Source organism: Lonchura striata, chromosome 6 (assembly GCF_046129695.1).
Source record: "Lonchura striata isolate bLonStr1 chromosome 6, bLonStr1.mat, whole genome shotgun sequence".
Classification (NCBI taxonomy): Eukaryota; Metazoa; Chordata; class Aves; order Passeriformes; family Estrildidae; genus Lonchura; species Lonchura striata.
The window spans coordinates 37,899,558-37,925,032 of NC_134608.1; the positions used below are offsets into that span (position 1 = coordinate 37,899,558).

General features: G+C 38.8%; 1 protein-coding gene across 1 annotated transcript; it reads right to left on the reverse strand.

Annotated features, from left to right (window-relative positions):
• Positions 1 to 3,391: 3,391 nt before the first annotated feature.
• LOC110472151 (embryonic protein UVS.2) lies at positions 3,392 to 16,113 on the reverse strand. The gene is made up of 12 exons (XM_077783772.1): positions 16,045 to 16,113; positions 15,859 to 15,883; positions 15,697 to 15,730; positions 14,818 to 14,951; positions 13,403 to 13,520; positions 12,665 to 12,843; positions 8,988 to 9,069; positions 7,954 to 8,081; positions 6,127 to 6,242; positions 5,497 to 5,722; positions 4,280 to 4,398; positions 3,392 to 3,701 (listed from the first exon to the last, which is right to left on the reverse strand). The coding sequence occupies exons 1-12, from the start codon at positions 16,111 to 16,113 to the stop codon at positions 3,471 to 3,473; spliced, it is 1,461 nt and encodes a 486-aa protein (XP_077639898.1). The 3' UTR covers positions 3,392 to 3,470.
• Positions 16,114 to 25,475: the final 9,362 nt, after the last annotated feature.

Below are 25,475 nucleotides of genomic sequence, written 5' to 3' on the forward strand. Positions count from 1 at the left end.
TCCCGTTCCCGTTCCCGTTGCCGTTGCCGTTCCCTCTCCCGTGCCCGTGCCCGCTCCCGTGCCCGTGCCCGTGCCCGTGCCCGTTCCCGTGCCCGTGCCCGTTCCCATTCCCGTGCCCGTTGCCGTTGCCGTTGCCGTTCCCTCTCCCGTGCCCGCTCCCGTTCCCGCTCCCGTGCCCGTTCCCGCTCCCGTGCCCGTTCCCATTCCCGTGCCCGTTCCCATTCCCGTGCCCGTTCCCGCTCCCGTGCCCGTTCCCGTCCCCGTTCCCGCTCCCGGCCGGTGTCCGCCAGAGGGGGCCCGGTCCCCGCCGTTCTCCGGCTGCCGAGCCGAAAGCCAGTTGGCAGCAGAGCAGCAGCAGAGCAGCAGCAGCTTTCCTTTAATTTCTGTTTTTTGACCGCGGATGTTTCCCTTGGTAAAGCGAACTCGGTTATAAAATCCTATGTGCCTACTTAGCCTATGAGGTTTTCAATTCTATTTGAAGTGCAGGAGAGATTAAATGGGGTTTGGATTGTGTGTCTTCTTGCCAAACTCAGTTTTGCACAGTAAATTTTACATTCTCTGTACTACATAGTTATAGCTACTCTGCTCTGGGCAGCTTCCACCTGGAGTCCTTCATCCGGTCTGGAGTCCTCAGCACAGAAAAGACAAGGACCTGTTGGAGCATATCCAGAAGAGGACCACAAAGATGATTAGGAAGCTGGATCACCTTTCCTATGAGGACATGCTGAGGGAGTCAGGTCGAGTTGAGTCAAGAGATGAGAGGGCTCTGGGGAGACCTTATTGCAGCCTTTCATACGTATAGGGGGCTTATATGAGATGGGAATAAGAATTTTAGCAGGGCCTGTTGTGACAGGACAAGGGACAATGGTTTTGAACTAAAGTAGGGTTGATTTAGACTAGCTATAAGGAAAAAGTTTTTATGTGTGGGTGGTGAGACACTGCAACAGGTTGCCCAGGGAGGTGGTGGATGCCCCATCTCTGGAAACATTCAAGGTCAGGTGGGATGGGGCTCTGAGCAACTTGGTCTAGTTGAAGATGATTGCTTATTGCAGGGATTTGGACTAGGTGACCTTTTCATGTCCCTTTCAACCCAAACTATTCTATTATTCAATAACCAGGGTTGTAGTCATGCAAGCAAGTGTCATCTCAACCACAGTTATTTGTTTATGTAAGGGAAATGTATTTTAAATTAAAAACAAAAATAGACCTATGAGTTGTACATTTTTGTGTGCTTCTGTAATGCTTTATTCCAGGCTGTTTTTCTCCTGCAGCAATAATTGACAAATCTCTATTCTGGTTCTTACAGCCTACAAAAGCATAGCACTCAAAGGCTCTGATTCGCCTCCCAGGCAGGAACCAGGACAGTCTCAAAGCAGGTAAAAAATGAATACATGGACACAAACACTCTTACTTCTTCCACACACACAGGCCTATGGAAGTGCTTCTCTCTTTAGAAACATCTGGTTTTGTATGCAATTAAGGTAATACCTGTTTGTGTCATGAGTTATGTACATCTCTGGGAATGTATATATTCCTCACTGCTAGATTCCTCTGTGTTTTATGGTTAAATACTTACATTTTAGATTTAAATAGTGTGTTAAGTGACTGCTGAACTTTAATATTAGAACTTCTGAAAATCCTCCTATTGTACTATTTGAGTCCTAAACTTTTGACTATACTGTCCCTTGTGTCTACTAGCTGATTACTCTTCCTTCATATAGTTCAGAATATGAGTGTATTTATACATGGGCAATGTTCTACTTAAAACCATATTTCTAGTGCAAGACCAGTATTCCTGTATGTGGTATATTGCTTTTGCTCTTTTACCAAGTATGAGTAAACATCTAAAACATTGCACATCTGAAGAGCTCCACATCAGATTGAGGGGAGGCAATCTAAAGTAATACTCAAGTACAAAGCTGTTCAGCACTGTCTGTTTAAAACAGGGACCCGTTCAACTTTGTTATATAATGAGAGTTGTCATGGGGTTGTTACTTTTGCACCTCCATCAAAGTCCTCAGATTCAAGGAGAAGAATTAGCATTTTTGCAGTCTGAAGCTGAGCTTAAAAATAGAAGTAGATTTTAATTTTCTGACATACTGATGAAATGGTTACATTCTCCAAAATTATGCCAATCTAAATTGTGAGCCAAATTAAATGAAGGAATGCTTTTTATAGCCGGAAGATTTGAGCTTTTAAGAAATACAAATATTTGTTGCCTGCTGTGCTTGCACTTTCCCACCATGATGCAAGAAAGCTCTAAACCCTGACATCCACAACTTATCAATTATCATTCTTCTGTGGGTGAAAATTAACCAGTGCCTAAAAAGCAAAACATTACAGATCTTAAACCCATCCCCCCTGCTGCTACAAAGTCATCATAATTAAAAATTGTTTTGGTTGCACCAGGAAAGCAAATTGGCAATTTCTATGTGCTCTTCTTCGCGAAGACATAATTTCAGCAAAATATTTTATTATTCATTATGGGTTTTCATCTCCCAGTTTGGCATTAGTATTTAATTCTGAATACATCAAGTCAAGGCAAAGTGTTAGGTGTTTACAATGGTAATTTCTTTCTCCACTCCAGCTATCTCTTTAGAGGAGGAGGATTTCTCTCTACAGACAAGGTACTTCACACCTAAAATGCTCACCAAAGAGAACATTCAATGGTCTTTGCATTAGGTCTTCAGTCCTCAACACATTTTTAAAAACTATTTTGGAAACACCTTATGGGCAACTTCAATACCTGACTCAGGCCGCGGCAGGTGCTTCATTCCATTCCCTCTCCCTCACTGCTTGTTTCTGCCACTCTTAACTTTAGTTTCTTTAGTTAAATTTGTTCCCTGACCTGGTTCATCTTACAGAGGAATAGTGCAAATCTTTAAGGTGAGGTACTCTATTTCATGTTGTTCTAAGACACCACTTGTTCTGTATCAAGTGGTGATTTCCAGGCTAAGCTGTGGTGTTAGTATGAACTGTGTAAGTGGTCTTGGCTTCAACATGTAAATAATGTGTCTGAAGATTTTTCTGTATGCATGCTGGAATGCACATCTAGGTTGGGTAATAGCATTTGCCAGAATACAGGTTAAAGTTGCTACACAGTCATGTTCTGAATTTTTTTATGGGCACTATAAACTATAAAGTTTCTACCACTAGAAGTTCTTCAAAATCTGCTAACATAGTTTCAGCTCTGCTGTTGTGTTTGGCTGTGCAACACCAACAATAAGAATACTATAACAAAAACCATATCGTCTCAGACAGAAGCATCTAGTGGGCAGGAGCATTTCTGTCCTTGATTCGCCATGAAGTTACACCACTGTAGATGTAAGACTAAGAGGTCAAACTTCATGCTTATTAAAGGTATCAGTGTACATATTTTTTTTCTGAAATTGGTGGCACCTTCACTTTTACCTGTGGCTAGCTGGACTCTTTACTCTCATTCTGTTTTTCAAACCCCGTCTGTATTATACTTACCTAGCAAATGTATAACTCATCACAAATCCAGGCAACTCCCACACTAAATCACTGTGGAATTCAACCAGCACAAAGTTCCCAGTGGAAGTAAAGTCTGCAACTTTCTCTGTCCCACAATAAGGGCCAACTGCAGGTGACATAGGGTGGCTTCCATCATGTATGAGCAAGTAGTCAAAGATGCATCTGTCACTATATTCCAGCTCAAAGGACAACATTTTGAGAGATATCTGGAGAAAATACAACCAAAACATTTTGTTTCCAGGTTGCAGCCTTTTATCTTACCAATTTCTTAACAACAACACTACTCTAAACTCAACACAACAATACTCTAAACTCATTGTGTGCAGGCACCATTTTTTTATTCTGTGTGTGCACCACATCCTGATTCCATATGGCAATGCAAATTAGTAGCAAATTATTTGCTTAATTCATCAGTATTTGGTTTGGAAGGAGAGGCAAGGGACAAGATTGATCTTCTATGCTTCACATTTTTTCCTCTAGGGAAATATAAAAACAGCACCTGGGTGATGTTTCAGTTTTCTAGTGGGAGCTCTTACCTAGGGATTATTTTGAACAAAGCCTTGAGATACAGGACAGGCTAGATTCATGAGTTCACTTGAACGTGTAAAAGTTTTCCCTTGCTGAGCACCTCAAATACCAAGTCCAGCATAAATTCTTAAAAGTAATTTTTACTGTGAGAATATCTGTTGAAAACATGACATAACAGCTCTTATTCTTCAAGGGAAACAGATGTTTCATCAGAGAACAGTGATGAAACCCACTAATGAATTCATCTGTGCCTTACCTTGTATCCTGCTGGAGAAGTGATGACCCAGAAACATGCCCGGTTTTTGGGGTATTTTTTGGGGTAGTTTGGAGAGGTGATGACTCCCTTTGAATCTCTGAAAGTGGCTCCACAGTTCACTGAGGAGTAAAGGAGAAAACCAGATATATTAACAAGAGTGTTTTGTCAGTAGAAATGAGCTTGCTTACACCCTATTGTACTATTTCTTGAAACCAAAAAAAAAAGTGCTACCATGAAAATCTACTGCTGAAGTACTTTATTTCTTCACTTAGTATTTGTATCAGCAGCTGTAGTGAAGGAACTAGAAACATCTGATAGATAGTCTTTGGAGGACAGGGAACATCTGCATCTAAAGCTGTATCTGACTTTCCAATTAACTGTTACCATATTAGCCTAGCATTCTGTTGGCACTGACTGCCCTTCAGAAAAAAATACTTCAGCTCAAGTATTCAAGATTGCATTATCAATCTAGTTCTAGTGCTTTCTAGAAATGATTCCATTGAATAAAGCAAAAAGAGTAAAAATAACACTTTTCTAAGACTTCTTCAATTTATGCTCTAAAGAAGCTTGGATTTTCAGTTGAAATAAGGCAACTTTGGGCTACTGTCTTCTTGCTGAATGCATAACACAGAACAACAGAATTTGGTCTGGCAGTCCAGAATGCATTTGTGTGTTTGCAAAAAAGACACCCCTCACGTGATTACAGGAAGCACAGTGTTCTGTGTAAATAACAGAAGCTTTTAATTCAGAAGATGTAAGGTACCAAAGGTCAGTACCTCTGCTGCTGCATAAAATCCCACAAAACCTTGAATAATGTCTTGCCCACATACTAGCCTTGCATCTCATTGGTTGAGGTATCCTGTTGATTCTGCAGTCTTTGTGTTCTTTGGCTGTACTGCTTCTATTAATTTCAGTCATTGCATTGTTTTTATTTAAAGACATTGTTCTGGAGATATGAAGAAGCCTTACAGAGGCTCTCAGAAGAATGTGAGTGAGACCTTGGGATAATAATATGAGGTCCATGTGACATCCCATTTTCTGTCTCCTGTGAACCTTTAGACACATCATTTCCTGGCCTTCTACATTTCCAATTGCTGTGAAAGTGTGAAGAATGACAGCGAAAAGACCTACTCTGTAGTGTTTAGTAAAAGTTTTCAGTTCTTCTGTACAAATACTACCAATGCTCTTCTCCAAGCTTTGTAAAGGAGTGTTCATACCCCTGTTGTAGGAGGCTCTGAATCCTGTGGCTGTAATGCTCTCATCACTTGCAAACTCTACCAGCATTGTGGATCCAGATGCAACTAAGGAGGGCAGTGGACCCTTCCCACAGTACTTGTCCAGCAAGACTGGGGAGTTCTTGCTGTTCCCGTTGTAAATTTTTATATAATCAGAAGAACAGTCTGAGGAGCGTTGGAGATCAAAAGCCTCAAACTGCAGGAAAATCTGGAGAAACAAAAATGCACAAGTTGGGTTTGATGTTATACACAAGGAAAGTCTCGAACCTTCATATTCATTTTACTATCCATGTATTATGGAAACCTTACTTTCTATATAAAAAAGAGGACAGAATTTAATCTAGCTGTCCTATTACTGAGATCCCAGAGACTGATGTCTCATTACTGCTTGTCTTTGAAAAGCCATTCTATCTGAACTGGATAAAAATCAAGTTAAATAATCCCTCTAATAGTCTTAGTTCTTACGAAAATTGTTGAGACTTTCATTTACTGCATAACAAAATAAATGTCATGATCCATGAGCTGACTCCCAGGGGTTACTCATGGTAATGAAATAATACTGTGCAGCCTGGATTCTGTGCTTGAAACCTTTTTCTTCCTAATAAAAATTACCTTGCTTCGACGGATGCGGATCAGCCACAGACAGTGGCTATTGTTCGGGTATGGGGATGGGTAATTGATAGAGGAGAACGAGCCTTTGGGTTTAGGCAGCACAGAGCTACAGCAATCTGAAGGGAAGAACCAAACAACATTGAAGAGAATGAAAACTGCACAAAAATATTCCCATAATGCTTGACAAGTCTCTCCAACCATTTGCAGCAGTCAAGCTTGTATAAATTAATTATAATTCTTACAACTGTATTGCTGTTCCTGGTGTAAAAATTATTGAAAACCTGGAAGTGATATAAAGGTAGTCAAAGTACTTGCCTGTTTCAGCTACTAATGGTTTTTTAAAAGACAATAGGGCTTCGTTCACATATATTCGTTTACTAAAAAAAGGCCTGGATCTTTCATGAACTCCCTTAACTTCAACCACAGAAGTACTTTCAATGACAGCAGTACATAAATTTCTATTAGCAACTGTGTGTATTCATAAGTGTATGGAAAAATCAAGTTTGAAAACAAGATTTGTCAAAGTAAAGAGAGGTAATCACTGAGGGAAAAACATAACAGAGAGCACTGAAGTCAACCTACAGATCCAGTGACTGGTATACAAAGTCTGATCTCATCTCTCTTATTTTTCCACATCTTCATTTTTCGCATTTTATGTAACTCCCCAAATTACAAAATATGAATATATGACATCTGTTCATAGTAATTTTTGACATTTTTTCTCTTAATTCCTACTTTTCCTGAGACAACCAGAATTTTTATGTTTTTTTTTTTTAGTTCCTAAGTTTTTTTCTCTTTTTAAAATTTAATGCTTTTCTTCCAAAACATACAGATCTAATTATGAAATTGCATAGTAATGGTATTGAAGTATGATTCATCCCAGCCCTACTGTTGAGAATAAATATCACTAAATACTTGTTATCACTATCTTTGAGACCCATAAATTGTAAAGTTGTCTCATCTGCAGTTGTGAATTTGGAAGACCCACTCTCAGCAATGATTTCTGTACCTAATAATCCAACTGAAGGAATGCTGATTCCTTCTAAATTCTAATTATTTAACTAAGTTCTAATGTAAGAGTAGAATTTAGTGCACTAATATTTAGGTCTTGTTAATGCTTCTTGCTGTTTTGGTGGAAACTAATTGAATAACATCTCAGAAAAGTCAAATACCATATAAATCAATTAGCCTTTGTCCTGGGAGTTAAAGCAAAACCTGTGCAGTGCAGGAGCATGATGTTATACCTATTTTGTGCATCTTGGCTGAAGAGTTCCTGTTTACAGAGGAATGTTAAGTATTTCTAGACTTCAAGATACCACAGGGATGAGTTGAGAAACAGATGTGGCAAGAAAATAGGTATCTATACAAAATGCCTATGGTTTTCTCCTGCAAGGGGTTCTGATCAGGCTGAATGGCACCCATGCTTACAGACCTTCAGACATTTTGTAATTAAGAGAAATCACAAATCTGGCACTACTGATGTATGTGACTCTAAGCTCACAGCTGAGGAGAGCTTACATGCTTTGCTACCTTCAGAGCTTTCCTGAAATGAGAATTTGACAGAGGTAGCAACCATAAGTTCTCTGGTGGATTTTACTTATCTCAAAGAGCAGGGATTAGGTAAGGATAACTCAAAATGAGAATGAATTATTGAAAGTAAATTTTCCTTTCCAAGAAGGCAGCCGTTTGGCACAGGGACAGTTCTGTTTCTTGTTGTAGGGTGAAAGAGATGTAGTGAAGGGACTGTGGGCTGCATTCCTTTGGGGGATTCTGTCAGTGCCTACAGACATCAGCTGTATTCATATGCCTTCTATCTACAGCACTTACTGCACTTGTAGAGCTTGTTGATTTTAGCTACATCCAAGTTACTCAGCCCTTCTCTCTGCCCAATAGGTATAGAGGGGTCAGGAACTGGTACAATAGTTGGTTTTCCAGGTGTGCTGGAGAAATCATACCTGTAGAAAGAAGGAAATCACATTTCTAAATTGCTTTTCCTAGACAGGGAAATTTAGCTGTGTTATAATTTCTCATGTACCATGTAAACAGAATTTTAATGGAAATGGACAAGAAGCTTCTCAGAGACCTAGCAGCCTTCCCTGAAGAGGACCAGCATGACAGATGTTTGGTGTTCAGCAGGTGAAAGCAAGCAAGCAGAAAAAGCTGCTCTGTCCTGAGTGAAAAGGCCACTAATGTCCAGCAAATCCCACCTTCTTGGTTCCTGAGGCAGAGGAGCAGAAATTGTTCTGTTTCAGTTACTAATTGCCTATTTGCTATCTGCAATTTCCTGCCTTCTGCTAGTCTAGTTTTATTTAATGTTTTTTTTTTTTTTTTCAGAAATTGTTACTTGCTTGTGGAAATAAAGGAGAAGGTACATGATACAAGCTTGTACATTATGGACTAAAATGCAGCCTTAGACAGTGTTCCCAGATTAACAGAAGGCAGCCTACAACATCTCAACAATATAAAAAAATTCCATCTTTCTTGACTCTACACTTGAATGTTGCTGTCTATGATCAGCTGTTACTACATTTACGAAATAATTTAAACTTCAGAACTGGTTTAGATCAGTGGTTCAGCAGAATTAGACTTTGGGCCACAGCCCTGTCAAAAGGCCTTTAGCAAGAGGCAAGAGTATATTGGAAGAAAGATTGTCCTATGTTTTGCTGCTCTCCATATCAGCCCTTGTTTTCCAGGAATCCTTCTGACAAAGAAAGTGTGCTCACCCTTAATTATGTCCATGCACTCAAATGACCAGCAAAAGTCACTCCCTGCACAGAGCAACTTTTTCCTAGATCTTCTTCCTAGCAGAAGATCTGAAAGCTGTTTGCTCATTTGAAAGGATATTTCCGCAAACAACTTACGCGCCGTAGTGCATCACTGAAGAGTAGTCATAGGGAAGGCCCAGGTTTTTGGAATTAACTTTTCCAAAGTTCCCTTGTTCCCCTGTAAGGTGGGAGAGCAGCATTACAATTATTCAGAACAATTATTACTTCTCTAATAGTACACTGCCTGCTGTCATAATCCAGAAAGTAACATAGGATATTAATACGTGTTCTAATGAGATCTCGGATCTATCAAAACCACCAGAGATTTTTGAAATCCATGTGAACCCATTTTTACAGTCTAGTAGGTTTCAGAATATAAAGTTAATCAAGTAAGTTTTGATATAATCAATTAATACATTCTACTCTTCAAACAAAAATATTCCTCTCTCAATCTTCATTAGTGTGTCTCCAAATACATTTCAGTGCCATTATCTTGAATACTATAAGCATCCAACCTATGTCCCCAAAGCTGTATCTGTACCTTGAGAGGGAAATCTGTCTGACCACCTAGATGAAAAATTAGGAGCTATGCATGGGTGATGTCATGCTGAGCCCTAATGCCACAAAAGAAAGGAACATATTTTCCCTGCTACTTGTCCCAGAGCCCATGCTAGCAGACATGTTCAGGCTTTGTCTCTGATCAAACCCATCAGCAATGACTAGATTGAAGTGATATGATTCACATGAAGCAGAAAAAAAGATTCTGTCAGAACAGCTGCTGAGCATCTCATCACTTTTCATCAGCCTTAAAAAGCCAATATAAGATAAGGTGTTACACTGATACAGGGCTGGGGCCCAGGGACAGAGACTGGATTTCATATCACCTAGCTTTATTTCTTCAAGTTAGGCACTGAAGCTATTCCTCAAGGCTTCTAGGATAGTCAGAGGAGAGGGAAAGAAAGAGAGACACAGTTGGAGGGAGTTTCATGTGAAGAAGGCACTTATTTTTCTCACTGACTGGAGATCATGAGTATGAATTACGTGCTAGGTCTCTTCTCCATGGTGAGACAGGCAAATGAGCACTGTCAGAGCAGGGAGCTGAATGCAGCCAGCCTGGCATTAAGACTAAAGCCCTAGCCACTGAGCACTCCTTTCCAGTTCTGTACCTTCATTATTATAACTATAAATGTGGTTTGTAAATCACAGACCATCTGGACAAGAGTTCAGAGTTGGACATTCTTGAGATCTACACAACTCAGCTGGTAGGCTTCCAACCAGAGCAAATCTCAGCCTGTAATGTCCTTCAGCAGTGGTCCTGGGCTGAGGGCTAAGAGATGCAAAAGGAAGATTTGAAATCCCAACTAATAGAAAATTTGGAAATAAACATGAATTTAGAGCTTTTCATAGCTGTAAAACTCAGTTAAGGCTTAAACTGTTTCTCAACAGCATTGGCCTTCCTGACTGTGTTTTAATTTCAGTCCTTATCTGTATACCAACTTCAGAAAGAGTTATAATAAAGTGTGCAGCTTTTTTTGAGGTGATGAACAGAGAACACAGTTCAAACGTGGTGAAACACTGAAGCATATGGCTACTGTTTGCCACAGAAGTGCTTTGCTGAATTAGTTTGCTAGATAAAGAAAAAGTGACAACATCCTAGCTGGACTGAGGTGCTGCCAGCAACCTACTACCTACCTCATCACATGCCAAAGAGATCTGGCTGTCTAGACCTGCACATGTTTGGAGCTTACCCCATCTTTTCCACTCTCAAAAAAAGGAAAAAAAATATCTACCCCTGTCAGAATGTAAGTGCAGTGACTCAGAAGAGCTGAAAAGAAAACTATGGCTGAAGAGTCTGAATATATTTTTTTTCCCAAAAATGTAGGAAAAACAAGCTGAGTTTCAAGTAGCTAAGTGGACAGCAACCAATCGGGCTGCATTTTGTCAAAACAAAGAACTAGGATGTCTTCCAAGGTAAATTGCTGGATAAAAACAAACCCCAGAAAACATTCACAATGTAGAAGTCCTAGCAGGAGAAAAACAGCTTGTGTGAGAGAGCTGAGATGCTGGAAAAGGCCTTAAGGTGTAGTTCTGCACCACCAACGTCAGCAGGAGCTCTGCCATCAGCAGTGTTAACAGCAGCAAGTTGTAACATTACAGTCCTCATGAACGTAACTCTTTCTCCATTTCCTTTTCCCTGCATATCTTTACATTTTCTCCCTACAGTGCTTGAGCTGCACACTGTGCATTCCAACTCCCTTGCCACACCAATCATCTCATTCTCCACCCATGGCAAACACTCAAAACACTGATGATACACCTCATCTCCTTTGGCACACCCTTGTCTTCTTTACCTCTTCCCCCTCATTTATCATTTCATGATACTGTGCCTGAATCAGAGCTTAGTTACATCTGTATCCTTTAGGGATTATGACATCTGAACCTGTGGAGTTCTCTTTGCAAAACTACTGTAAGTCTATGTGTGTTTAGTGTATATAACTTAATGTTTTCAACTTCTCTTTCCTAGCATATCTTTTGCTGACATTTCATGGCACACCCTTGTCATACAATGGCAAACAACTCACAGCAAAATTACACCTTATCACTGGAGCTGAAACCTCAATAAAGAACAACACAAATGGAATTTACTTAGGATATCATGGGAATAGCTGAAGAAAGTTTGGAGAGCAGCGTGTTAGGAATTTGCAATGAAAACAATCAAGTTCCATCTGGAGAAAGAGATGGATATATTTTTAGCTGTGCATGATATGGCGTAGTTGAGTATCTTATTTGTTGAAGAGATTTAATAGAATTTTGTATTCAATTGTCTGGCCTCATTTACTATTATTTTCTATAATGAACTAAATAGATTATTGTATTTTTACAATTGTTATGGATTACTCAGCTCTCTAAATAGCTGTCAGACAAGTGACAACCTGCATACTTTCTTCTGGTATTTTCCTTCTATGTACCACTTTCTCCCTTTCCCTTGGATCTCTTGCCATTCTCTCTACCCTTTCCTCCCCAGAGCCTGGAGCTCTTTTATATGGTGAGCCCATGTTCCCAGCACACAGATCCTGGCCACGTGCCCAAACAATTAATTCTGCACTCCTTTCCATAAAGAGTATCCACTTGCTTTTCCTCTACAGAATTACCACTCCTGATTGCTTCCTATAGCTCCTAATTTTCATGTGTATATGATGCTGTCCACGAGGAGGATATAATTGCAGTCTTTCCTCTCACATCAAGCCAGGTCCCAGAATTTTGGAAATGCTAATGGCTGCATGTGTTTCCACACTTAGTCCCTTGTTCATATATATTTTCGGATATGTGCCAAGATGCCTACTAGCTGCCTTCCTCTATTTCCATGGCTTTCCTGGGATAGAACTGTTGTGTGATACCCCAACATGATCTTGAATGTCACACATCAACCCCCCTCAGTTAAGGGTCCCATAGTCTCGCCTCCTGGCCAAGTCTTTGCAACAAGATTTTGTAATCCTCATGATCCTGATATCTTGGGGTCTGGGCTCAAGATGGCAATCAAAATAAGAGTATAGAGCTACTTTTAGGCTGCATCTTTCACAGTGCCATAGGTGAAACCACAGAAATTCTCTTAGTACAAACATTGAACAAGAAATTCCATCACACTGAATGTGCTGCTGCTGCTGCTGCAATTCAGCCAACATTAATCATGGTTCTTATTTGCATTGTTGTTCACAGGAGAAAGGTTCTCCTGTAACTGTAAGTATATATTTTCTAAGATTTAGTGGACATACCTGCCACTATGTGTTCCCACATAATCTTGACAAACCTGTCCCGATCACTCCGTGCCTGTTCATGGATAAAACCCAGTGCATGGTTCATTTCATGCTGAATTGCTCCTTTATCCATGCAACCATTTTTCACCAGGCCTACTGCTTGACGTCCTCCAATCTTTCCAAAGTAAGACCAGCAGCTAAGAACAAGCAATCAATAACCAAAAGGATCACATTTAGCAAATACAAATATATAGATGTATTGATTAAGTCACCAAGGTTCTCTAGATATGCAGCCACAGCAGGGGACATGAAAATAGACACTGGCATGAGATATCTACACTTCTGAAAGCTGCCAAATGACGTGGTGGGAAGGAAATGAAATCTTTGTGATGAGGATGGCAAATTTTAAATCAGTAAATTTGCTATATCAAACTAAGGCAAAGCAGTATCAAGTGTTAAGCGAAACCTGAAACAGTTATACTTATTTAAATTTTTACAGCAATTAAGGAAAATTTCTTATTTTGAATTACACCCCATTATCTTTAAATCCACACATATTTATTCCTGCAGCCTATTAGCTGATGTAATTACCACTATATTTAAAGAAAAATGAAAAATTGCACCTTCTCTCTAAATCTTTACTGCTAACATGGAAAAAAAAAACCAACCCAAAGCAATTGCTTTATCCAAAACAAACCAGAAAAAAATTGAAAATACCTTTTGAGTGCTGCTACTCTCAGGAGACAAGGAGCTTACCTCTGCCCTCGTTCAACATAAACATAGTCTGTTTCTGTAGTGCGATTTACAAATTGCACACAGGTCAGCGTAGAGATCTCTTGCAAAGCATCAGCAATCCAAGACCTCTCTGCTATTGCTAGAAAGAGAAGGGAGAAGGAGAAATCTTTTGTGGTTAATCAAAAACCAAGGTGCATTGATGGGGTGCATTCCTTAAAAACTTCACAGCACTCATTAGCTCTTTATCATACAAGTATAATAAAAAAAGGGTACCAAACATTCAGAGGTCTTCAAACTGGTTGGACTTTTATGGGTAAGTATAGCAATTACAGCTATCCCATATGCATATTATTTAGGAGACAGCTGATGGAAAGCAAAAGATTGGCATTGTTCCTTCCACTAGGCAGAACAGACTAAATGAGGCAGTTTCAGATACAAATAGTTGGATTAAAGTATCCCAAATGAGCCAGCTGATTGTAGCTAAGCACCAAAACCCTATTTTGTTTATCAGAAAGAGCAAATGCCTACCACAGCCCCCTTGAAAGCACTTGAGACAGCCAAGGCTCTGAAGATCACAGTGTTTCTATTCAGGTAACAAATAAATATCAGAGTGTTTATCTACATTTTGGCCTAATTTGACTTCCTCAGTTATGAATCATCTGCCACTGATGTGTATCTCAATTTCCTAATATTTAAACTTTGGAGAGAGGCAGATAGAGGGAATAACCCTCACCTATCCACAAAAGTATATACTGCAGTTCTGGAGGCACATGGGCAGAGAAGCAGCCCAAGAGATTGAGCTTTCCTCCCTTCCTTTCCCTGAGTAACAGGAATCAGGCTCAGGTTGTATTTTACTTCCATGTCATTTACTCTCAAGGAAAGGTCTTTGAAGAAGCATCTGTATGGAATTCACTTCTGCAGCTTTTTGCATAGGACAGAGCTATTGACTGACTAGAGGGAATCAACAAAGGAAAAATATCTCCAATAGCTCCATTTTTGTCTCTACAGGGGTTCTAGTGTGGGAATATTTCTATGAGAGATTTAAAAGAAAATCACACCATTAAAAAACAAGTTACTTTTGGTAATTTAGACAAAAATTAATTCATAATGGGAACGAATTGTGCCTCTTCTAATGTCAATATCAAAGAACATTGATAAATATCAAACTACATTGTAGCTAACAGGAGCAAGCTAATATTTGAAATTACAATTAATTACCTGACTATTGGCCCAAGTAACCACGTATTTTAGTGTGATCTGTTTGGAGTCTTAGCCAAACTTCCATGGGGCTAACATGATAGAGAAAGAGATATATCAATAAATTCTCACTTGTCCAAAGTTTGCTTTTGGTGCATGCCATAGAAACATAAAGTAACAGGGAGTTAGGGACTGGAAAATCAAGGCTAACTTTAGAGCATCCATTTGCATGCACTCACAGAAATCAGAAGAGATGTTAACTGGAACCTTGACCAGTCCATCTTGTGACTTGGGCCACAAACAACTCTCACAGTTAATTGCACTGCGTCGCCCTCTTCTCAAGAGGATGTCTCCTTCATACACAGTTATTTCACTACCTGGCAGGTGCAGAAAGTAAAGAACATACAAGGCACTGAAAAGGCAAATACATGTACAGAAAGGGAGATGAGGTACACTAACCAAGATTTTGCAGCTTTCAAAATTTCTTTCACTGAAGTTCATTTCCTAATAATGTGAAGAAAGATTAGTATGCTGAGACTGGTTAGGTATGCCTTGCTTCCTGGATAGAAAATTTTAGTATAAATATAAATGCCATAGTGCAGCTGTAATCAAAGATGTGACTAAATAAACTTTAGCTTAAGAAGCTTTGGGAGCATTCAGAGGGGACTGCTGTTATAAGTCATTGTTTTCTTCATTAGAGCTTGTGAAGTTAAAGAAAAATCATAACTGACCTCTGTAAAAATAGGATTAATAATACAAAATAAATTAATATTTTTATCATGCATATTGAATGTATGCAAGCTATTAATGACCAAATTAACTGTGAATTTGTCATAAGACATTGAACATGCTTCTCCGTTCTGACTCTAAAATACTGGGAATACATTTCTCACAGACAAAAGCTATCTGTTATTAGGCAAAAAAATTACAGAAGTCTTGGGTATAGCAGACAGAAAAGTACCATACATCACATAAGATAGAAAACAAAGTGAAAAATACCCTGATTTGCTAGGGCTACATATGGAAAAAAACATTTTTATGTAGCAATTGTTCAATAATTCTTCATAATTTTTTTATCACAGCAGCATAAAAAATCACAATGAATGCAACTTTAAAACACATTTGAATTCTGTGAATTTCCTTCCACTGATGGTGAGAAAAAAAAAAAAACCCAAAACATTTTCAAAGAGAAAAATATACCAAATCATGATATTGAAGTATACAGATACAGCTCCACCAAAACCTGTAGTTATTTATATAACAATTACAATCAAACTCACCTAAGTCATTCTTTCTTGTAGCTATCTGGAAAAAAAATAATACATATATTTTAGTACATGCTCATCTCCATAACAGAAAACTTCTATCACGTAGATTCACAGCAGTAAGAGTTTCTAATTAATTTTAAGATAGAGCAACTCAGCAGCAGCAATGTAAATTCTCAACATCTCAGAGCAGGGACACACCTGGACGGGTTTACTGAGTGCAAAGCTACAGAGAAATGCTAAATGAGTTGGCAGAAGAAAGTACTTCATCTTCAAATTTCCAAGGTGAACTTCTCTGCTCTGCAGCTCAGTTCTCAAAATTGTGGTTAGTTTACTTGGGGCAAGTTTTATGGGAAAGCTGCTGCTGTTGTTAACAAGCATAACAAAATTAGATAACAAGCAGTATTTTCACAAAACAAACAAGCTGCAGGACCTCTCAAGAGAATTTCCAGGCTCTCATTTCTTATTTATCTTTAGAAAACAGAGGAAGTGGAGCAATAGGAAAGAAAATTCAGTAACCTTTAAGTGACTCATCTTTAATTCTAAGAAGAAGCCATGAGCTGCTGCAGGTCCCCTCACTGCTGACCAAGGGACAGGATATCCGGCTGCAGTCTGTTTACAGCCAAACTCCATCTCAAGGAACTCCTTGATCCATCCACATTGACTACCTGCAATAGTAACTCCTCAGCTTGCTGCCAGGAGACACCCTGCTCTGCAGAGCCCATCTACCTGCCTGTCCCCTCTGTGCACAGCTCCCAGCCAAGCATTCCTGCCCAGGAGCACTCAAAATCTGTTGGAGTCGGAGATGAATCTGATAGTTGACAGAAATTGTTTTTTCAACATGGTATCTTGCAATATAATCATTGCTGACAGAAATTTTGTGTCTTTCTGCAAGTCTGCAAGTACATAAAACCACCAGGTCACAGAGTTTTGGCTTCCCTGCCTCTGGGAAGCCCTTCTTTCTTTGAAGTCCATGAATAGAAACAAGACTAGAAAAGCAGGCTGAATCCTAGAAAACTCACACTGAATAAGAGTAAGGCAAAGAATTAGAATATTCATGCTAAAGCCACACGAACATCACTATAGGAAGGCAGATCCTGTTTTCTTTTCCCAGCTTCAGTCCCTGCACAAATACTGAGGAGCTGTAGAAAATGGTAAAGATTTCCTGTATCAGATCTTTAAGAAACAAGCAAGAAAACTTTTGACAATTTCTACAAAGACAGGAACCTATGTGGTTCACAGCAAATCAAGATGGCAAGTGCCTTTCCAGAGAGATATGTGGGCTGGTCCTTTGTTTTTAAGGAGTACTTTGCTAGGAAAATTTTGGCTGATATTATGTAAAGCTTTGCTACAAGTATTTTAATTTTACTCTACTAATAGTTTGCTCCTCAACTTTCTAAAACAGTTCACATTTCTGTGACTTCCACAATTTATCTGCATTTATCATTTCCATGTTGAAATATAATGAGGTGCAGATAAAAAGGGCCCTTTTTTCTTTGGCTGATCAGAGAATGAAGTTCAAAAGTCCTCATTAGTTTGTTGTATCATTGACCAGAGGCTCTGCAGTACAGTTCCAAGCAATCTCTGTGTGTATTCAAGATCAGGCTCAAAAGAGAGACAGAAGGAGTCACAGGAGCTTATTTCTGCTGGTACACATCACAAAATGAGACAAAAGAGGAGAGTGCAGAAGTTATTAGGCAATAAAAGCAAGGGAACAAGACCAGATCACTGTGGAGAGCCTGCAGCTGGGTCACTCCAGGTGTGCAGCAGGCAGGGATGGGAGGGCTCTTTGAAGTTCTGCCATACAGTTTTGCATATTCATTACATGGGAAAAAAAAACCAAACAAAACCAACCAAACTCAAATCAAGAGATTTATCCCATGGTTTAATTAGTTTTCCTGACTGCCAGAAACAACTGAGTATTTTTCAAGGCTAATTTATAGACCAAAGTCTTGTATCACCTGATAACACATTATCAGGAGTTGTCTCATAGATGCAGATTTCCTTTTTGATGCTGCTTGTCTACATTACCTGCTTTGATATTCTACCAGAATACTCTTCAGGTCTTGGTTTCATTATCTATCCAAATAATTTGACTACATAACCCTAACTTGCTTTACTTCTCCCATATGCCTTTTCTTATATTGCATTTGAGAGTTCTCATTCTTAGCCACACTGTCCTTGCTCTGCCACATATTTTATCACTACTATCTGTTAGAAATTTTAATATTATGTTTATCACATTTTTGGGGATGCTTACTTAGTTTCACCTTTATTCCACGATAGAGAATGGTTTTGCAGTTTACAGTCAATACAGATATTGCAAGCTGCTTTAACCATGCAATCCAAATTGTTCTTGGAAAAGCATTAAATGACAAAGTTAGAAAAAACAAACACCTGAAGGTGTTTAAGTAGAAGGTTTTTCCCTAGTTCTGTATCAGTAACAGGTATCATCACAAGCATTAAGTATAGTATGTCCCATGTTTTTTCCATAATGAGAAAGTACAGAGGCATTTTCCCTGGCTATAGCATCAGAGTGAATTAACCTATGAAGGGTTCCCTTCCTGGGAAGGGAAACAAAATTCAGGAGGGTGAATGGCCATGTGATTGTCTAAGCATCCAGTGGAATATCACATTAAAGCTCAGTTCCTCAGCTATTCACTCAAAGGTTATGCAGACAATTTCTAGTGAACAGTTGGCATAACTCAACTGTGTGTTCACCTTAGGAAGCTTATTACCTCTGAGGTGGAATCACAGATATCTCTACATGTTTAAAGAGGCCAACTGTCCTTATTACATTAAAAATCCCAATTTTAAAAATAACAATTATAGAAAGCATTGCATTTATTACATGACAATTCTTTTTAAGGCTGTTTTGAGCAATTCTGCATTTAGCAAGAAGTCAGATTCTGAGGAAGAGCATTTTAAAATTACTTTGTAGCCATTAAATGAAGTTATTATACTACACTATAACAGGCTGGAAATAATTAAACAATAAAAACACACAAAAATTCCTTTGTGTTTAAAATTATAATATTTTAGAGTTAGCTGCTTACAGATATTGTGTCTTTCAGGATGCTAGGATTAGTGAAAGCATGCAATTCATGCCTCATTAACTGATTGAGAGAAGAAAATGAGCTTTCCTGCTTTTGAGTTGTCAGTCAGTTAATCAGTTTAGAATAATTAAATCACTGACCTTGATCAAGTGCAAAATAGTTTTGGCTTTTGCAGAAAAGGTCAAAATCACAAAAATAAGATTTAAATCTGATCCCTGGTCCTTACTTTGTCCCAGTTACCAGGCAGCAAAAGCCAGCCTTTCATAGAAAAGGTTTTGAGCAAAGCATACACTTGATACAAAAAACCTTTGAATGCTAGTTTTAATATAATCAGTCAATTGAGGTGCATGTTACAGCATTTTATTCCACTGCATATATTGACACATTTCCACATTTCCACATTTTGGGTATGTTTTTATTAAAAAAAAAATAAAATTATTCTTTAAAAGAAAAAACTCACCAGTGTCAATACTGAACTATGTTGAAATCAGTTTAAAACCAACATGTTTTAACCAACTCTTTTCCTCCCAGACCTCCTGCAGCAGTGTGATCTCTGCTATTTTACCAACACTTATCCTTTACCTTTCCAGTGCCAGAATGATACCATAATACTAGAAAGGAGAGGTGCAAGTCCAAGGACTTTGCACTGGAGATAACTGCAGGGGTCAGTGAACCTTAACCCCAGATGATGCCTAGAGACAGGAATCAGCTAAAGCATTTACAGCACAGTTGGTTTTCTCTGATTTGCAGTAGTTGTAGGCTGAAGAGAACTTTACTGTATCTTTTGAACTTGATGCATGGGGAAAGTTGGGTTCCTGGTGACAAGCCACAAAAGTTGTTTTCAGTATTTGAGTATTAGGCACCCAAGGACTGAGCCAAGTGGAATTGGCTGGTCTAGAGCTTCCCTGGTTCTGATAAAATCTGGTCTGAAACCAGTGTCCAACAGCAAACATCACACTAAAGCATTGTTTTATGTCCAGACACATAGCAGAAGTCCTGATTTAATGCTGCTCTCTAGTGGTTTGCCATTTGTGCAAGTGGGACACATTTTCAGAAACAATCAGGAATGCCCCATCACCACTCACAGCCTGTTTGCTCCTTTGATCTCTGTCTCAGCAGGGATCACTAACTGCTTCCTGAAGAAAATGCTTACAGGCATGAAGAGTCTGTCCTGTAAGCTGTGCTGAGAAGTGATGCATCAATTTTAGCTTGAACCATCTCAAAACTTTGGTTTAGCTTCTGCAGCTTGTGGCTGCAGTACACACATCCTCCAGACACTGACAGATTATACATACAAATTCCACAATGTGTTTCTGAGGTGCTGTGATGGCCTATTAGGAAAATGGACCATTTAACTGCACCATTTCCTCTAAGATTCTCAAATCTCAAGATTTGTTTTCTTTATGAGTCCTCCTAGGAGCTTTTACTGCAGAAACCAAATAATCCTCCTACTCTGTTCTAGCTCCACTTTAACTACACAGCATAGTTCATTACCCCTTTCCTTATTTGCCTTGAAAGAGAACCAAGACAATGGGCCAGAAGGGAACAGAAGGGCTACTCTATAAGGGGGGCTCCCCAGAAGAGCACAGCCTGTTTGATGTGAATTGCATCCAGAAGCTGAAGGCAGAGATAAGACTAATGACAAGAACACAGCATAGAACCAAGGTCCAGGAAAGAAAGCAAGACTAGACCAAAGACACAGTAGGGAAGAAATGCAGTTGCTAATCCTGGATCCTTTTTAAAGTTTGATTGCATTTTCCTGTAGCTCTGGCCCTGTGGTGATTTAAGCAGTGCTTACTGAGCTTACTCAGCAGCTGAACAGTTTCATATGTTCAGCTGCCTCTGAACTCCTGGGCGAGCCCCATCTGCTCCTAGTAAGTTGTAACTATTTACTGCACTAATTGGTGCTAAAACCCTTTCTTGTCAGCAGTGATATTTTCTCTGAGACATTCTTCTGAAACGTGAGATTTCCTCAGATCAACTCCCGTAAGGGATGTTTTATCAGGAACATCCTTATTCTGCTCTGTAGCACATCAATCTAAGGGATGCACAGCTTTGCTACAGTAAGCGTATCTTCTCATTTACTACTTGATTTTCCACTTGATTCCATCAAGTTTTTGTTGGTTTTTTTTTAAATTCTCATTTAACCCATGTTATATGATGCCATTTGTCAGAATATAAACTGCTTCTTATTTTCACTATTCAGATCTTCCATTCTTTATTTCTGCTGTTTCTGTGTCTAAGCATGATTGTTTCATTTTTACAATGTCTACTACACATTTTATTTCCATTTCAGATAATTATATTTTCTTGCCATTTTCAAGTTTTTATCCTTTTAGTTGTTCCTTTTGTTTAACTTCTTTGATTTTTGGGAATATTTTAAAGGTTCATATTACAAGTGTGCATTTTTCAGGTCTTTCTCTGCAACCAGAATTTGGACTTTATAAAAACAGAGATACATATATACATGTACATACATTTCCACAACAGCTTTCAGGGCAAGAAAGAAAATAAGCATTGAGTACCTGGGAGAAAGCAAACATTTCTTTCATAAATCTGTCAGGCTGATACTTCAGAAATCAAATAGGTTCAGTTTCTCTGAATATTTGTAGAGACAGCACACGTTTTGGGACTATACTGCTAAGCTAAGAAAGGTCAAAAAATACAAAGTGGACAATGATGTTCAGAACTTTCTTATCATGTCTCATTGAAATTACTATGAAACTATATTAAAATATTACACTGAAAAATGTGGTGAGTAGCTGCATTTCATCAATAAAGAAATTCAGATGCTGACTCATGGAAAAGCATATCCAGGATCTCTCAGTAGTAGAATGAGAACTGAGTCCCATGTTCTCACTCTGTGGATTGTTACACATTCCTGACAAGCAATATTTGGCAAAGGAACAGGGCCTCCAGTTTTTAAGCATTCTCTTGTAAGCACTTACAAATCATCTGCATGCTATTATCTCATTTCTACACAGAAATTAAGGTCAAACCTGAAACAGGGGAAATCTGAGAACCTGCTGTAGAATCTTAGTGCTGGTTGATATTTAAGTCAGATATTTTAGATGCTCACGTTCTGCTAGGAAAAAAAATTAAAATTCACTTGGTCACTGTCTTTCTCCTGAAGATTAAAAGTAGCTAAAACTACTATATAAAGGTACATTTTTGTCTCTGTCAGCTGAAGAACCAGATACCTCATGAACAGTAAAATAAAACCAAGGAAAGAAGGAAGAGAAAAATATGGTGACAGAATCTGAGTCTGTGGTATCTGAACCTGTGCGTTCTGACAGCTGTGGGATTGCCAAAGCATTTTATGCAGTTCTGCTACGCAATCTTAGCAGTTTCCCTGCTGCAGTGGAGAACTGACACCTTTAGCATTTTGCTTTTCAAATAGCTCATATATTTTTCAACAGTTACTAGAATCCATATAACTTGCCTGTGCTTTTATCTCCAGGGCAATGGTGGTATCCTATCTCCATGGTAGCTGTACAACAGGCAAACCGAGGTAATTTTTTTCCTTTTAGAGCTATAATTATCAAGGCACAGACCATTAGTGGAGAATAGCATGAAGGAGATGAAAGTTCCCTTTCATGGCAGTAATGGTTCCACCACATTTCAACAGGTTCAGAAAAAGGATTAAGTGTACGTGCTAATCCCTGTATGCAGGCATAAAAAAAAGCCTAAGTGCATAAACACAGAAACAGAGCTTTGCATAGGGGCAGTGTCTCTTGCAAGACCTAAGCAAACAAACACTAATAAATATTTGCTCTGCAAGGGGTTTCTTAAGGGTGTATGAAATATGTAACAAGCATTTAAACAGTCTGTGAAAAATACTTGTGTGGTTTTGTGGTGAAGCCAAGGTATGGATCTCCCTCCCCACCCTATACAAACCACTGCTGTGAGTTGGGTCTGAGATGGAACTGGATTCCTGTCAAAATGATGGTTATGTATTATATCATCAGCTCTGAAGCATTGTTGTCACCCACTTTGTGTGCAACTCCAATTAAATATTCAGAAATACATGAGAGTGGATTCTTTGATTAATGTACCGCCAGGCATTTTTTTTTATATGTGTGGCCCCATCATTCCTGTTCATACATCACCAGTGCAAGGTTTAATTCATGGTAAATTACTCCCTCTTTCATGCAGCTTTTGCTTCAAGTAATTATCTGAGAGTCTCTGTTCTTACTAAAGTGAGACCAGCACCTGCAGAATGACAGACAATCCTCCGGAGTTCATTTATCATCTGAGCAATGGAACTGGCTCTAACCCTAATCTATGAGAAGAGAGTCAGTCACCTGTGACTGCAATATCTGTATTGATTGTAAACCTACACATGGCTTGCATATTACACCAAATAAGGGAACCCTATTCTTCATTTAATACTGGTCATTCTGGGATTACATATATCTGGCTTGAAGTGTTTGACACTCTAGACACCATTCCAGGTGCTGGCATCTGCCCTAGCCTGACATGGTAGGCAGCTTGAACACAGACTTGCCTCTGTGGATGCTGTCTGGGGGATTTTTTTAGAATTTTTTTTGTCTAGTGATTGGACTTCCCCATCAATATTAAAGTGTATTGTTAGCGGCTCTTGGTGGAAATTTGTTTTGAGCAGAAGCTGTCGAATGTGGGTAGTTTTAAAAGCTACACAGTGTGCCTGTGTGAGAAGTGAAGCCATTTCTGGCAGTTACTGTGTTAATGTGGTGACACTGACTGTCATTCTTCTTTTTGCTATATGTCCCCAGGTAGATGGTCCCTGCCTGTGTTACCCCAGTTCAACCACACTGTCACTATCCCAGAGGGTGTCTTGGAACATTAATATGGATCTAATGCAAGGCAGTGGGTGCTTTGTGGATCAGTGGTCAGGTTGGAAAAATGATCTGGGAGAGGGAGTAAGAGGGTAGGACAGAGACAGTTGGTTAAGGCTGCAGTGAATAAGCAGATCTGGACTTAGTTACAGCCCAAAGTACACTTGTAAATCTTAGGAATGTTCACACAGTGCCCAGCAGAAAAACAAGCCACTGATGTTAATATCTCATCTCTAAAAGAATAGGGGAAAGGAAAACTCCACTTACTCAAAAGGAACACAGAAACTCAGCGAAAGCTTAACCGAGTCAATATTTCTTTCACGACTTAACACAGAGACATTAGTATTCTTTCTGGACCACAGATTCTAGGCTTGAAGACAGCTAGTTGATTTTTCATCCCTGTTGTCAACATTGAGAAGAAACTTTACCTTGGAGAGTGGAGATCATACAATGGATGATAAATTCATTAGAGGATGTTGGCCAGAAGCACAGATTATAGGAAACACCATAACTCTGCAAGCATTATCATGTCAGTGTCTCTTTTCTGTAAAAGAATTTAATGTCTGTGTAGGTGGAAAAAAAACCCCCAAACTTAAACTGGTCAAAAATACCCTGTAAAGAGGAGAATTATCATATGAATGTTATTGTTCATGATAGGGGTGAATTATTATCAAGAGTCTTGTTCTGACATCCTGAGAAAAAAATCACTGGTGATACCAAATGTCAGCAGAATCTACTAGCAGAGCTTTGCTGTCTGTACAGCTCCAAGTCTTTGGCATGAGTTCAAAGTAAAAATTAATCTGAAAATTCCTGAAATCTGGGAAGCCCATATGTGAATCCTGTTATGTATCCTGGTATTTTGGCAGAAACAATTTTCTATTGCAAGACTTTGAAGCCTACGTAAAAATTGAACTGCCTTCATGCTCTGTAACTAAAGGCATATGATATAGTGCAGCTTTGTTTAAGTGAAGCTAAAAGTTCAAACTTGCCTATTTCAGGTTTTTTTTCCTTCATTAAAATTATCAAAATCTGCTTTTATTGCCAAACACATGGCTTTTGATGAAATGCAGCTTTCAGTTACTTTTTAGGCTGGATTTTGCAATTAATCTCATTTGAATTTTAATTTTGGAAATGTATAAATATAGATGCTTTCAGAGTTTATTTGGTATGAAGTGATTTCAAATCTTGTTAGTTTGTTTTTCTCAGTGATTCAAAGTTAGCCATACACTACATGAACAAGCTGTCTACCTTTATTATATTTTAAAGTTAAACTAAAATAAGTATCTTCGTAATTCTCAAAAAACATGAGTTCTAACTAAAAATAATTCTGTCTTCAGATAAAATAAAATTCTGGACCAATTTGAGAGTTAAATAGATGTGGTATCTGATGTATTTCTCTTGTACTGAAACAAAAGAAAAATCCTATGGAAATTAGTGAGACTTTTGTATGACCTCAATGATGAAGTCCTAAATTTAATATCTGAATGCTTCTATAACTATTATCTAATGAGCAGAAGGTGCAACCATTGTAGTTTTGCTTCTATAATGGCTCTTTATCATTTATGCCATCTTTATAGGTTGTAGTATTTTCTATCTATTGTTTGCAGAGATGTGCATGATAGAAGATGTAGGTGAAAAATCAGGCTGTAAGAATCCTTGGTTGCCAACAATGTGCCCTTTTTTTATACAACCCTTTCTGTACAAGATCTCACTAGAAGATGCCATCATCTGTTGGTGGAAGTGCTGTCCATTTAATAGA